The sequence below is a fragment of the Geotrypetes seraphini genome, chromosome 6 (genome assembly GCF_902459505.1).
Source record: "Geotrypetes seraphini chromosome 6, aGeoSer1.1, whole genome shotgun sequence".
NCBI lineage: Eukaryota > Metazoa > Chordata > Amphibia > Gymnophiona > Dermophiidae > Geotrypetes > Geotrypetes seraphini.
Genome location: NC_047089.1, coordinates 51,303,125 through 51,316,401, shown reverse-complemented (window position 1 = coordinate 51,316,401; position 13,277 = coordinate 51,303,125). Strand labels below are relative to the sequence as shown.

The 13,277-nt window shown below is 43.0% G+C and overlaps 1 protein-coding gene and 1 long non-coding RNA gene across 11 annotated transcripts in view; one reads left to right on the top strand and one right to left on the bottom strand.

Moving 5' to 3' along the window:
• The window catches only part of BRCA2 (BRCA2 DNA repair associated), a 105,407-nt gene extending 97,627 nt beyond the window's left edge, over positions 1 to 7,780 (bottom strand). For 7 of the 9 annotated variants that reach the window (XM_033948447.1, XM_033948450.1, XM_033948452.1 and 4 more), the window contains exons 1-2: positions 7,665 to 7,780; positions 4,796 to 4,907 (exon numbers count right to left, since the gene is read on the bottom strand). In XM_033948447.1, coding sequence (XP_033804338.1) covers positions 4,796 to 4,862 — 67 coding nt within the window. In that variant the 5' untranslated portion in view covers positions 4,863 to 4,907; positions 7,665 to 7,780. Of the gene's footprint in view, positions 1 to 4,795; positions 4,908 to 7,373; positions 7,454 to 7,548; positions 7,637 to 7,664 lie in introns of those variants that run through there. The other 2 variants (XM_033948448.1, XM_033948449.1) reach the window with 2 other exon arrangements.
• Positions 1 to 13,277, top strand: part of LOC117362285 — a 35,468-nt gene that overhangs the window by 19,818 nt on the left and 2,373 nt on the right. The window lies entirely within an intron of this gene.

The window sequence follows — 13,277 nt, the reverse complement described above, 5'->3', positions numbered from 1 at the left end:
ATGATTCTAGCTGAAATCCTAAGCTGAAGCAGACAGGCATTACATGGCATAGTGAGTAAGGCTATTGAAGCCTATGGGGAAAATCGAGGAAGGTCTCTAAAAGTTGAATTTGAGGATTTCGGACCCCAGACCCAGGTCCCCCACCTCTAAAACACCTTTCCCTCCTTCAGGGAGGTCTCCAATTTTTCTGGCGACAGCCATCTTAGATTCAAATGATCCATACACTTCATCATGCCAAAGGAAGGCTCAGATGACTGCAGAGTAATTCTAAACCTCAAGTTGATCAATGTGGCTCTGAAGGTACTGCACTTCTGCATGGAAGTGGAATCACCAGCTCACTGCCTGATCCAGAGCATCTTGTGAGCAGAAATGGAGTACACTGACACCGAAACCAGCAGGTCATAACAATTTGACAGCAACATAATCTGACCCAGCCAAAAGAAGTTGAAGAGGATCTACAGCCTCACTCTGCAGCGTGCGCAGTCAAGAGAGAAAGGTGCGTGTGACAAAGGATGCTACTGAAGTAGCCTTTATACCTAAAGTAGCTGCATCAAAAAGTCTTTGGAAGACCACATCCACACAATGGTCCTGCATATCTTTAAGCACACCACCTTCACTGGGTAGAGAGGTGCGCTTAATCACCTGTGCAACCAAAGGATCCACCCTAGGTTGATCCAGAAGCTGTTGGCACTCCTATGCCAGAGGATACAAGTGAGCGCTACAATATTTAAGCCACTATTATCTAGTACAACAAATCTAAGGCATACAATTCAAGTACTAGTGAGAGATTGCAATGCTGAACCCACTGACTCAAACCTGTGGGATATATACCAAAATCTAATACTGTTTTTTTGTATGGACCTTCAGAATACAACCAGGCACATTCTACTTCCGATGGACATTAAAACAACCAGAAGTAGAATGTGCCTGGTTGTATTCTGAAGGTCCATACAAAAAAAACAGTATTAGATTGGTATATATCCCACAAATTTAAGTCAATGAGTTCAGCGTTGCAATCTCTCAAGAGGATACAAGTGAGACATGGCCCTCGCTATCTTAAAAGCACTTTACGGAGAATCAAATTGCTCTGAAATCAGAATGCTCTTATCAGGGTGCCAGGGAAAGGTGGAAGACTGTGAGTGCACACCACAAAGCCAGGGAAAAGTGGTGGATGGGTGGCCGAGGGACTAAATTCAACTCCTGCAAAGACTCTGAAATAAGATCTGGTAAATCTGCAGACCTGTGGGATCATCCCTAGGTTCCAAAACCCCAGCGGGATCTGCAGATCCAGCACACAGTCCCTGATCTCCCATCCCAGGATAGCTGTGCCTGTAAATAAAGGGTCAGAAAGTTGGTCACCAACATCTGGATCCCCAGATTAGGACCAGGAAGCGCAGGTACAGCTGCTGACTGAGGCGAGGACGTGTCCATAGAAGCTACGTCACTAATAGGTGTATCTGAGGTGGAGCGGAACTGCGCAGGGGAAGAATGCTGGCTTTGAAACTCATTCCACAAATGTTTCATAAATTCAGAGAATGCCTTTGGCTCGTGGGGCATAGAGTCACTCTTTGATTACTTAAATTTGCATTTTTTATGCTGCGGAGGGTCCGCAGACAGGCACACGCCATGCAAAGCCCCGAAAATAAAGAAGGTCGCCCCACTGGGCTAGCCGAGTGTTTGGTCACCTGCTTCAACAGGGGAGAGGCTAAGCTGGACACTGCTGACTCTTCCGGTGTCATGTGGTGCAATAATGCTCTTCAGGTTCCAAATCACCATTAAGAAAATCGCACCAAAAACCTGATATTTTTCACACAAAGCAAACTTTAGAAATGGCGATTTTAGGATTTTTCAGAAGAGGAACACAGGGGAACATGAATAAACCCTCAAAACTTCAAATTTCAAACCTCTCCTGATTCACCTCAAAGGCTGTTACAGCGTTTACTTGCTGAAAATGTACTGCAGCCTGCCTCAGCTCTTTTTCAGTAGCTGGAATCAGAAATTCACTGCCTCATGCTGGGAATGACTCTGCAATGCTGATCTTCAGGTTGCCAGTCAGACCTTATGACTGACTGTACCTTCACCCCTGCGGACCAACAGATACACTAAAGGATGGGCGGAGGTGAGAAGATGCAGTCGGCAACCTGCAAGACACTGTTGAGTCTCCAAAGGATGCCAAATAGCCAGTGCTCAAACCCTCATTCAGCAGGAGAAAGATGAGGACAGCCCCAAGCTCCTGTAATACAGGCTGGCTGACAGGTACCACCAGGAATTGGCCTTTCAGCTGCAGACCGAATTCTGTGAAATCTTGATGCAGGCAGAGCTGAATAATTGCTCTGAGCACCAGAAACACCAAAGAAAAGAACAAAGAATACAACGAATAAAATAATAAATTGTAGAGAGCAGATCAACACACTCCTGTAGGCACGCATTCAGAAAGGAAAAACTGTAGAGGGAGCTAAGCAGCCCAGTGAAGTAGAGCAGAGGCACAGACAAAAATCCAGAGTGGATTCCTTCTGCAGATGGCACGTGGCAATGGGGACACTACCCATCTATTTAGAATGTCTCACCTATTGCACTGGAATAAAACATATGGTATTCCTTTCACAACACAATCTATGTGCTATTACCAAAACAGCAAACAATTCACTGCACAGGAAATAACCAGATTATTTTTTTTCCTTTAACATCAGTCTCCAGATTGTTTTGGTGCCATGACAGAAAACAATCTTGTTCTGTACCTTTCCCCTTTCAACAACAAAGGTGACTAAGTAAACGCTCAACTTGATCTCGGACATTCTAGGGACTATCTCCACAACCTAGACCTTAAATATTTAGAAGCGTCATTCTTCAAAACATTAAATGACAGAAGACAAGACAATACTGGGAACCAATAGGGTTCAATTAGTAATGGAGTTACACTGGCTTTTCTCAATTTACCCAATAAAAAACAAATGCAGCTGTATTTTGAACTATCATATTGTTTGCTCCATAAGACGCACTTTTTCCCTCCCCAAAAAGTTGGTGTAAATGTAGGGGCTTCTTATGGAGTGAATACCCCTCCCCCCAGTACCTTTTTTAAACTCTGTCAGTCCAGCATTGTATTGGCAGGAGCTTTCTGCACTCCTACCCATCCCTCGCTGGACAGCTGCCTCCGAGTCCTCATCTCTTGCGGCAGAGCCACTAGGCCTGCCCTGTCCCAACCTACCACTTGGCCTACCCTGTCCCGGCCTACCACTAGAACTGCCCTGTACCCTGTCCCGGCCTACCACTAGACCACCAGAGGGGGTACAGGGTAGGGCGGTGGGACAGGGTACACCATTTGGTTCAGAATTTTTTTTTCTTGGTTTTTCCTCTTCTACAGGTAGGTAAGTCTTATGGTCAGGTGCGTCTTATAGAGCGAAAAATACGGTAATTGAACTTTCTTAATTCACTTTTTGGGCAAACCCAACAGCAGTGCATTACAGTAGTGAAAAGCAGACAACACGAAAGACACCACAACCATGTCCAAACCTTGAAAGGACAAGTAATGCACCAATCTCCACACTCATTTAAGCTTTCCATATTATACTCATACCACATGCTGCACTTGCAACTGATAATAAAAGGGGGGGGGGGGAATCATAGCACCCAAATGTCTAACACTCCCTTGTTTTGAGGTAATTGCAGCATTATCCACCTTTAAATTCAGTTACATCTATGTTCCTTTCTTACTAATTCTCATCCATTTACTAACAAACCACTAGATCTCAGCCAATCTATAATTCCCATCATTCCCCTAGCAATACCATTTACACGTTATCAGATATGTATTTCATTGGTACAATTAGTTGTCTTATTCACATAAATACACCTATCCCAGTTTCCTGATGACACTTCACAATGGCTGAAGAAGATATTAAAGGGGATAGAGCCATAAGTAGCTAAATCAAACTAAATACATATATTTATCTAGCATGGTCTAGACCAGTCAGGTTTTTAAGATATCCCTAATGACTATGCATGAGGCTGATTTTCATATAACAGAGGTGACAGGAATGCAAATCTGCCTCATGCATAGTCATTCAGGATATCTTGAAAGTCCCCCAGGACAGATTTAAGAACCACTGGTCTAGACTGTACATTAACAGTAGAAATATGGCATGACAGTCTCTTAACTCTTGCATGGATGTTTTATCTGAACACTACAAATGAATGGATTATAAAACCCACTAAGGAACAGGAGTTCTAATATTTTGACGGCAGGCTCTCCCCTTATAGGGCTGGTTTCTGAGCTTTCCTTAGTTGACCTTACTTCTCAAGCACCATCCTTCCTTTTATTTGAGTACTTATAAGCCTCAACCATTCTTTTCACTTTTACACCCCTGCTGCAGTATGGGTGCTTGTTTTTCACCTACTGACAGGATGAATTCTACCAGCTAAGCACCTCCATCTCAGGCAGGCCAAGCCTCCCCTCACTGGTTTCATAATCACAGTATAGGCACATCTGCAAATCTGCAACAGACCATCATCTATATAACAATGGGGTCAAATAAAAGTTGTCAAAGTATAAAAGGCAGCCAACCCCAAGCATATCACAATGTTTATTCTTCATCACACACTGCAATTCCAGATTGTCTCAGAGAACAATAATAATATATAATTAACAGCTTATTTAGAATACTAGTATTACTAAATGTATGCAGTGTTGTATTCAATATATACAAGTACTCTTTTGTCCCTAGTGGACTCACAGTCTAGGATTTTTTTTGTACCTGGGGCAATGGAGGGCCAGGAATACATTTTATAAACACCATACCTGCATTACTGCAGTGTGCTTTAAAAATTCCAAAGAATGAGAGTCTCTCTTCAGGTTCAATAGCCATTTTGGTACCCCAAGCATCACAGGAAGAGCTCTTTTTGGCATAAACCTAAAAATTAATGGCAAAAGGGTTTGGAACTTTTATTATTAAGGGATGAACCATAATACCAAGTTCATATAAAATAAAAGTCACAATTCACAATTACAAAGACTTCATAAGTAGTAGATTTAAGATTCTGTTCAAAGAAGGTAAATTTTAAAACCATTAACCCAGGTAAATTAGAGCTGGTCGTGGCTGTAACAGCTCCGATACTCCTAGAATTGCTATGAGTGTCGGAGCTGTTACCTTGCTACGGTTTTGTATAAAGGGGGTTAGATAGGTTACAAACAAGCAATTTAGGACTGTTTCATCTGAGAAAATAAATCAGTACACATGGAATTATAAAAAGTATGTGTGCTTTTTTAACTCTCACTCCCATCCCACAGACAAATGCGCAACAGATACAACTCATTTTTAACAAGAAACTCCAATTTCACAATTCACTATAACAATTTTGGGAATATAATATTTTGGGAATATATGAGGTCTGTTCAAAAAGTTCCAGGACAGTTTGAATTGCGTGCCAACGGGAAGTTATTTTGAGAAACGCTAGGCAAGTGTTGAGTGGCTGGAAACCTCATGAGTAACCTCCTTTTTTCCCTATTTTTTTGATATCTGTTTTCATATCTGAGCTACAGCAGTTTTTGTGAAAGTGTGTTTTCGTGATTGATTATTTTTCATCATGTGCGAGCTCAATGTGAAGCTACAGTGTGAAGTTCTGTTTTAAACTGGGTAAGACCGCTACAGAAATTTATGAAATGTTTAAAGTGGCTTATGGGGAACATTTTATGAGTCATGGAAGGCGCTTTGAATGCATCAAAATTTGTGAATTTTGTGTAAAAATGCAATGACAGTTCTTCCCCAGCCACCTTACTCTCCTGACTTAGCCCCTACTGACAACTTCCTGTTTTCTAAACTTAAATCCATGCTGAAAGCAAAGCGATTTGACACCATTGAAGACTTGAGGTGGTCCAGAGGAGGGCAACGAAAATGATAGGAGGCTTGTGCCAGAAGATGTATGAGGAGAGACTGGAAGCCCTGAATATGTATACCCTAGAGGAAAGGAGAGACAGCGGAGATATGATTCAGACGTTCAAATACTTGAAGGGTATTAACGTAGAACAAAATCTTTTCCAGAGAAAGGAAAATGGTAAAACCAGATGACATAATTTGAGGTTGAGGGGTGGTAGATTCAGGGGCAATGTTAGGAAATTCTACTTTACGGAGAGGGTAGTGGATGCCTGGAATGTGCTCCCGAGAGAGGCGGTGGAGAGTAAAACTGTGACTGAGTTCAAAGAAGCGTGGGATGAACACAGAGGATTTAAAATCAGAAAATAATATTAAATATTGGACTAAGGCCAGTACTGGGCAGACTTGCATGGTCTGTGTCTGTATATGGCCGTTTGGTGGAGGATGGGCTGGGGAGGGCTTCAATGGCTGGGAGGGTGTAGATGGGCTGGAGTAAGTCTAAACAGACATTTCGGCAGTTGGTATCCAAGCACAGTACCGGGTAAACCTTTAGATTCTTGCCCAGAAATAGTTAAGAAGAAAAAATTAAAAAATTTAAATTGAATCAGGTTGGGCAGACTGGATGGACCATTCGGGTCTTTATCTGCCATCATCTACTATGCAAAATATGACGCAGCAACTTTTGACGATTCCTGAAGATGCGTTGAAGAACTGTTTCCAGAAGTGGAAACAAGTTTGGGAAAAGTGTGTACCTAGGAAAGGGGAGCCAGTGAAATAAGTTGCAGGATTGTTTAATAAATGTTTGTAAAACTAGTTCTGGAACTATTTGAATAGACCTCGTACTTAACATTACTCCACCAAAAGTTCCCTATTGTATCTAATAAGAGATGCAGGATGGTATACCCCCTTCCACTAGATGAGCATATTGCCTTAAACCAGGGATCTCAAAGTCCCTCCTTGAGGGCCGCAATCCAGTCGGATTTTCAGGATTTCCCCAATGAATATGCATTGAAAGCAGTGCATGCACATAGATCTCATGCATATTCATTGGGGGAAATCCTGAAAATCTGACTGGATTGCAGCCCTCAAGGAGGGACTTTGAGACCCCTACCCTAAACAGAAGTGCTGCAGTTCTACCCCTCACCCATCTCTCCCTTTCTACCACACACCTCTGTCAGGTTCTGTAAATCACTATGATGCACTACTTAGAAAGAGAGAACCTGGAGTTAGCAGAAGCAGTAGAGTGAAGAAGATGGGCAGGGAGAACCCAGGATGTGTAGGGAACTGGGGATAGGAGGGTGAAGGAAGGATAGGGAGAGAGACCAATACAACTTAGAAGCCCAGCCATACCCATATCACAAATAAAGCTAACCTAGTTGATAAATTGGTGCAGGGAGAGGAACGAGTACAGAATTTTAAATTTCAGGATATAGAACTTGTAACCCTTAAACAGGGGAGTCTTGACAGCGTTAACACGTCATGAAGCTCATAGGTGACAGTTATTACCGGAGTCTCTGTTGGCTCAGGAACTCCCGTTCTCAACTACCGAACAGGCTTTGAGGGCTAGTTTGAAAGCAGACCATAAACTATGAAAGAATGAGACATGGCTATCAACCTCCACTAAACAAAACATAATTACACATCAACACTCAGTACTATGAACAAACGGCACTGTATCTACCTCACAGCGACCGTAAACATCTTAATACTAACACTAGTTACTGGCATTAGCCCAGATAGCCACCCACAGCCATTCATGAAACAGAACTTCTCAACCAAACCCTGCCTGCGACTTACCAGCACTAGGCGACACTCAACTTTCGCGCCAAATGCTAGTTACGTCACCACATCAAGGCCACGCAGCGCCGGAAACAAAATAACTGTAGGAAAGGGAGCAACATTCTATGCGTTCCACTCCTCATTCTAGTGCACCAATAGTTTCGCGAAGACGTTCAAGACTCATTCTGGTGTTCCAATAGCCTCTCAGAAATTCTTCCACGCCTTATTTAGTGCTTCAAATACGTATTTGACGTCTCCATAAATTTTGTTTGCGTTTTAGTCTTTGGGATTTTGCCAGGTAGTCGTGACTGGGCTTGATGGATATTTCGTCTATCCCAGTATGGCAGCTCTTATGTTTCACAATGACCACAGCCAAACCTCTCGGATGTATTACTAGAGGGTAAAGCCTAAAGTGTTTTGGGGGTATTTTTGTGTGTGCACATGTGAAAAAAATACCCCTTTTTATCGGACTAACAATATATTTTCAGTAGATTTCTCAAAGGCAAAACCCTTCTTCAGTGCGTTCGAAGCTATTTAGAAATGCTTTTGGTCCAATAAAGATATCCTCTTATTTCTCCATAAAAGTTTACGAACATGGCTACTACATCTCTTATATGCAAATAAACCAGTTTCAGGATTTGTTGGGTTAAGGAAAGTAATGACATTCTTCATGTATATATTTGTTTTATGTAAGCTTTATTTGATTTTATATATTAAAAAAAACCCTCCAACTTACAATAGGAAGGTGAAAGGCTAGGGCTTTTGCAAAATACTACAATAGAAAAACTAGGACGGGTAAAGAGAGATGGTATAAAAGCTCACAGGCGCCTATTTTTCACTCGACCAGATAAAGCAAGTGTGAGATAGCTGAAGACCATGAATCCTTTTGCTTTTCTAGTAGGAGGATTTTCAAGTCTGTCGCATTTTCAGGAGTGTGCACATAATACCTGCCTGGAATTTCATGGCTCCAAGTACTGCTTTTTGTCTCTAGAATAGTGTAACGCAAACTGTGTGCTTCCTGAGAGTTCAGGTGTGCCGTGACATGCTGGCAAAGAGGAGAGTCGTCCATGCTGGCTAACTGCCAAAAGGCTGTGCCCAGGGCAAGATTAACCAATAGGCCCAGTAGGCATGTGCCTAGGGCCTGAAATGGTCAAGGGGGCCCAATGAAGGAGGACATCAACATTGTTTTTTCCAAACAGCCCCTCCAGCATCGATTGGCAACGTGTCCCTCCTCCCCCTCGACATAAAGTAAGACAAGCAAGCAACGTGGGTAAGAAAGGCAACGGGAACTGTAATTTTGCAAGCGGTGCTGCTTGCCCAAAGTTTCCCTCTGATGCAGCTTCCTGTTTCCACCTGGGTGCATGGTGGAGGTGGGGCAGGGGGCCCAGTGTACTTGTGTGCCTAGGGGCCCTCGATGAATTAATCCTGCCCTGGCTGTGGCTCTCGCAGTGAAAGGCAAGTCCTGTAGGAAGTCAGCCAGCATCTCTTCTCCTAGCACCTCACAGATTCCTCCACCAAAGGAGGTCATGGCCATCTGTGCACTTCCAGCCAAGTCACTGGATTTAGTAGGCCTCCGGCCGGAAAGTTTGCAAGACAAGACACTGCACTAGAAGGATGCAACAGGGCTGGGCGAGAGTAGGCAGTTTCCTAGAATACCAGCAAGAGAGCTATACAGCAAGTAGCAGCTGTAATAAAAGGAAAACAATAGATCCTGACAGCCATACTTGTGACCTGAACCATTGGCCTGATGCAGTATGGCTATTTTTATATTCTTATGCAAGTTAACAAGTAAACTCTAGAAGAGAATAAGGTAACTAAACATTCCCTTTATTTTATATAAAGTAATCAACCAATGTAACCAGCAATACAATTACTGAAAAAAAAAAACAATTTTTTTTGTCAGATGTATACATTCTAAAAGCTGACAGCTGAGAGTAAAACATTGCTAACAGATTATGTTGCAGATTATGAAAGCTTAAATGAAGAGGATAGATAGTGGATTTGACAGAAGTGCCACCCTGGGGAGGGGGGGGGGACTAATTAATGCTATGGAAGAGTATCTGCCCCAGGAAATCAGGTAACCCCTGCAGGTAATAAATCTAAGAGAAAAGTAGCACAATAAACCACTCTATGGGCAGTATAAAAGAAGAAAGTAAAGGAAAATTTGACAAATCCAAAACACAGTAGTGGATGAAAAAAAGGAACCCTGAAGAAAGATAACAAACAACTTACTATGGCATGAACATAAGAGCTGCCATACTGGGACAGACCAAACGTGTCAAGGCCAGTATCCTGATTCCAATAATGGCCAACTCAGGTCACTGGTACTTGGCAAGTGCCTAAGTAATAAAGCAGATTTTATGCTGCTTGTCCGAGGATTAAGGAGTGGATTTCTCCAAGCCATCTCAGTAATAGCTTATGGACTTAGGAAATTCTCCAAAACTTTTTTTAACCCTGCTACAAAAACTTCTTTCAACACATTCATTGACAACCAATTCCACAGTATAATATGTTGAAGAAATATTTTCTTAATTTTGTTTTAAAGTTACTAAGTAGTAGCTTCATCGCATGTCTCCTAGTCCTAATATTCTTGGAAAGTAAACGAGATTCACATCTACCCTTTCTACCCCACTCAGTAGTTTATAGATCTCTATGATTTCTTCAGAGCGGTCTCTTCTCCAAGCTAAAGAGCCCTATCCAATTTAGCCTTTCCTCACAGGGAACTTGTCCTTTTTATTTTTGTTGCCCTTCTCTGTACCTTTTGCTATAACTTTTTGGAGATATGGTGACTAAAATTGTACACGGTATTTGAGGTGTGGTGAAAATTGATAAAACATCAAATGACAGCAAGTATTACCTGTACAAAGAAACAGGCCCACCTAGTTACTGGGTGTAGAAAGATTACCTAGACCAGGGGTGCCCCAATGGTTGATCACGATCAACCAGTAGATCGTGTTGCCTTTGCTATCTTGTTCTTCCTGCCTCTGACGTCAATTCTGACATCGGAGAGGAAGTTCTGTGCCAGCCAATCGCTGTCTGGCTGGCCTGGAACTTCCTCTCCAATGTCAGAGGTGAAGGCTTGTGGGTCTGGCGCTTGTATGTGCCAGGCCTGGCTTGGGGAAGCAGGTTGAAATCGGTGTGGTGGTTTGGGGGGGCAGGGAGAGAGAAAGAATCGGGGAAGTAGAGAAATCGGCACGATAGCTTGGGGGGGCAGGAGGAGAGAGAAATAAAGAGGGGACAGGGGGAAAGAGAAAGAAAGAGACAGAAAGACAAGGGGGGGGGGGCAGAAAGAAAGAAAGGCAGAACTAAATAAATATTGGATTTACAGTCGGAAGGAAGTGCAACCAGAGACTCATGAAATCACCAAAAAGGTAGGACAAATGATTTTATTTTCAATTTAGTGATCAAAATGTGTCCAATTTGAGAATTTGTATTTGTGGTCTATATTTCGCACTATGGCCCCCTTTTACTAAACTGTGATAGTGGTTTTTAGCGCAGGGAGCTGCGAGGAGCATTCAGCACAGCTCCCTGCGCTAAAAGCCGCTACTGAGGTTTAGTAAAAGGGGGAGGGGTATATTTGTCTATTTTTGTATATAGTTGTTACTGAGGTGACATTGTATATTTTAAAGTCATCTGCCTTGACTGCTGAAAACCCCCCCGAATACAAATAATTAACATTTTCTCTGCATGTGTGTGCTTTGTGTTTTTTAAAATTTTATTGGTAGATCATTTTGACTTGGTCATTTTAAAAGTCGCTTGCAAGCCAAAAAAGTGTGGGCACCCCTTACCTAGACTGACTACAAGAAAAGACATAATGAAATAGTGGCCATAAACCACTGCAATAACTGCTGAAAGTTATCATTTACCTGTAATTTCAAGTTGGTGAGATCAAAAAATTCAAAAACTATGGTAGAAAATGAACAAGCCAAAATTCTCTGGGATTTAGGATACAAACTGAGAGTGTCATTAAATTACTCCATGATGCAATTGCACCTTGAACACAGTGACCAAAATAATAAAGGGGATGGGGCAACTTTGCTTTGAGGAAAGGCTAAAGATGATAAGACTCTTCAGCTTAAAGAAGGCTGAGGGGAGATATAATAGAGTTCTATTCATCATGAGTGGAGAGAAGAGGTAAATGAACTTTTGGGAAGAGTAGAATGATCCACAAGGACTAGCGGGCACGAAATCCACAGCTTATTCTTGAGATAAGCAACATTAAATCTATTTTACTCTTTTGGAATCCTGCCAGGCAGGGATGTAGCTATCATTGCACAAGCCTGGCAAAATGCCCAGAGCTACCCAATAGTAGGGGCCACCTGCAGCTGTACCCTCCTTTCTGTGTGTTAAGGACTGGCACCTCCCCTCCCCCGAGTACAGCTACTTACGCACTTTGCTGGGTCTTCCACAGCTATAGCAACCAAGACAACACTAAATGCTGCCCCTCTGGCTGGTGGGACCTATCTTGACGCATCCTGTCACGCTGATGTAACTTCCTGTGTGCAGAACGCAGCAGAGAAAAGGTCTCACTGGCCAAAGAGGCAGCCTTTAGTGCAGGGGTGCCCACACTTTTTGGGCTTGCGAGCTACTTTTTAAATGACCAAGTCACAATGATCTACCAACAATAAAATTTTAAAAAAACACAACGCACACTGTACGCATAGAAAATGTTAATCATCATTCCTATTCCAGGGTTTTCAAAGAGGTCAAAGCAGATGACTCTATGCACTATCACTTCAGTAACAACCATACAAAAATAGACAAATATACTCCCTCCCTTTTTACTAAACCACGTTAGCAGTTTTTAGTGCAGGGAGCTGCGCTGAATGCCCAGCGCTGCTCTCGACACTCCTAGGCTCCCTGCGCTAAAAACCTCTATTGCGGTTTAGTAAAAGGGGACCTTAGTGTAAAATATAGACAGCAGATATAAATTCAGACACATTTTGATCACAAAATTTAAAATAAAATCATTTTCCCTACCTTGTCTGGTGATTTCATGAGTCTCTGGTTGCACTTTCTTCTTCTGACTGTGCATACAATCTTTCTTCCCTTCTTTTAGCCTGTATGCTTCTTCTCCTCCAGACCTCATTTCTTCCCCCAACTTTTCCTTCCTCTTCCCTGCCCTTTCTTTCTCTCTGCCTCCCTTTCATTTTTTTCTGTTTCTCTTCTTTCCTTCTGTCTCCCTGCCTGCCCTTTTTCTTTCTTTCTCCCTGCCCTCCCCCAAGCCACTGCCACTGCCATTGCCATCGGGGACCAGGACCCAAACGCCACCAATAACAGGCCCCAAGCTCTCCCTGCTTCGGCCAACCAGCATTCCTCTCCCTGACGTCAATTCTGCCATCGGGAAGAGGAAGGCTGATCAGCCCAAGATCGCGATCGACCTATTAGGGGAAATGCTGCCGGGTCCTGCCTTCGCGGAAACAGAAAGTAGGCAGGACCCGGCAGGAAGAAGAACAAATGCTTGTCTCCCGCATTAGCCCGTAGCGAACGCTTGCTTCAGGGCTCTCAACATGTGCGCGCCGGCTTCCCTTCTCCCCTCCCCCCCCCGGACATAACTTCCGGTTTCGGAGGGAAGAGAAGAGAAGCCGGCACGCATATGTTGAGAGCCCTGAAGCAAGCGTTCGCTACGGG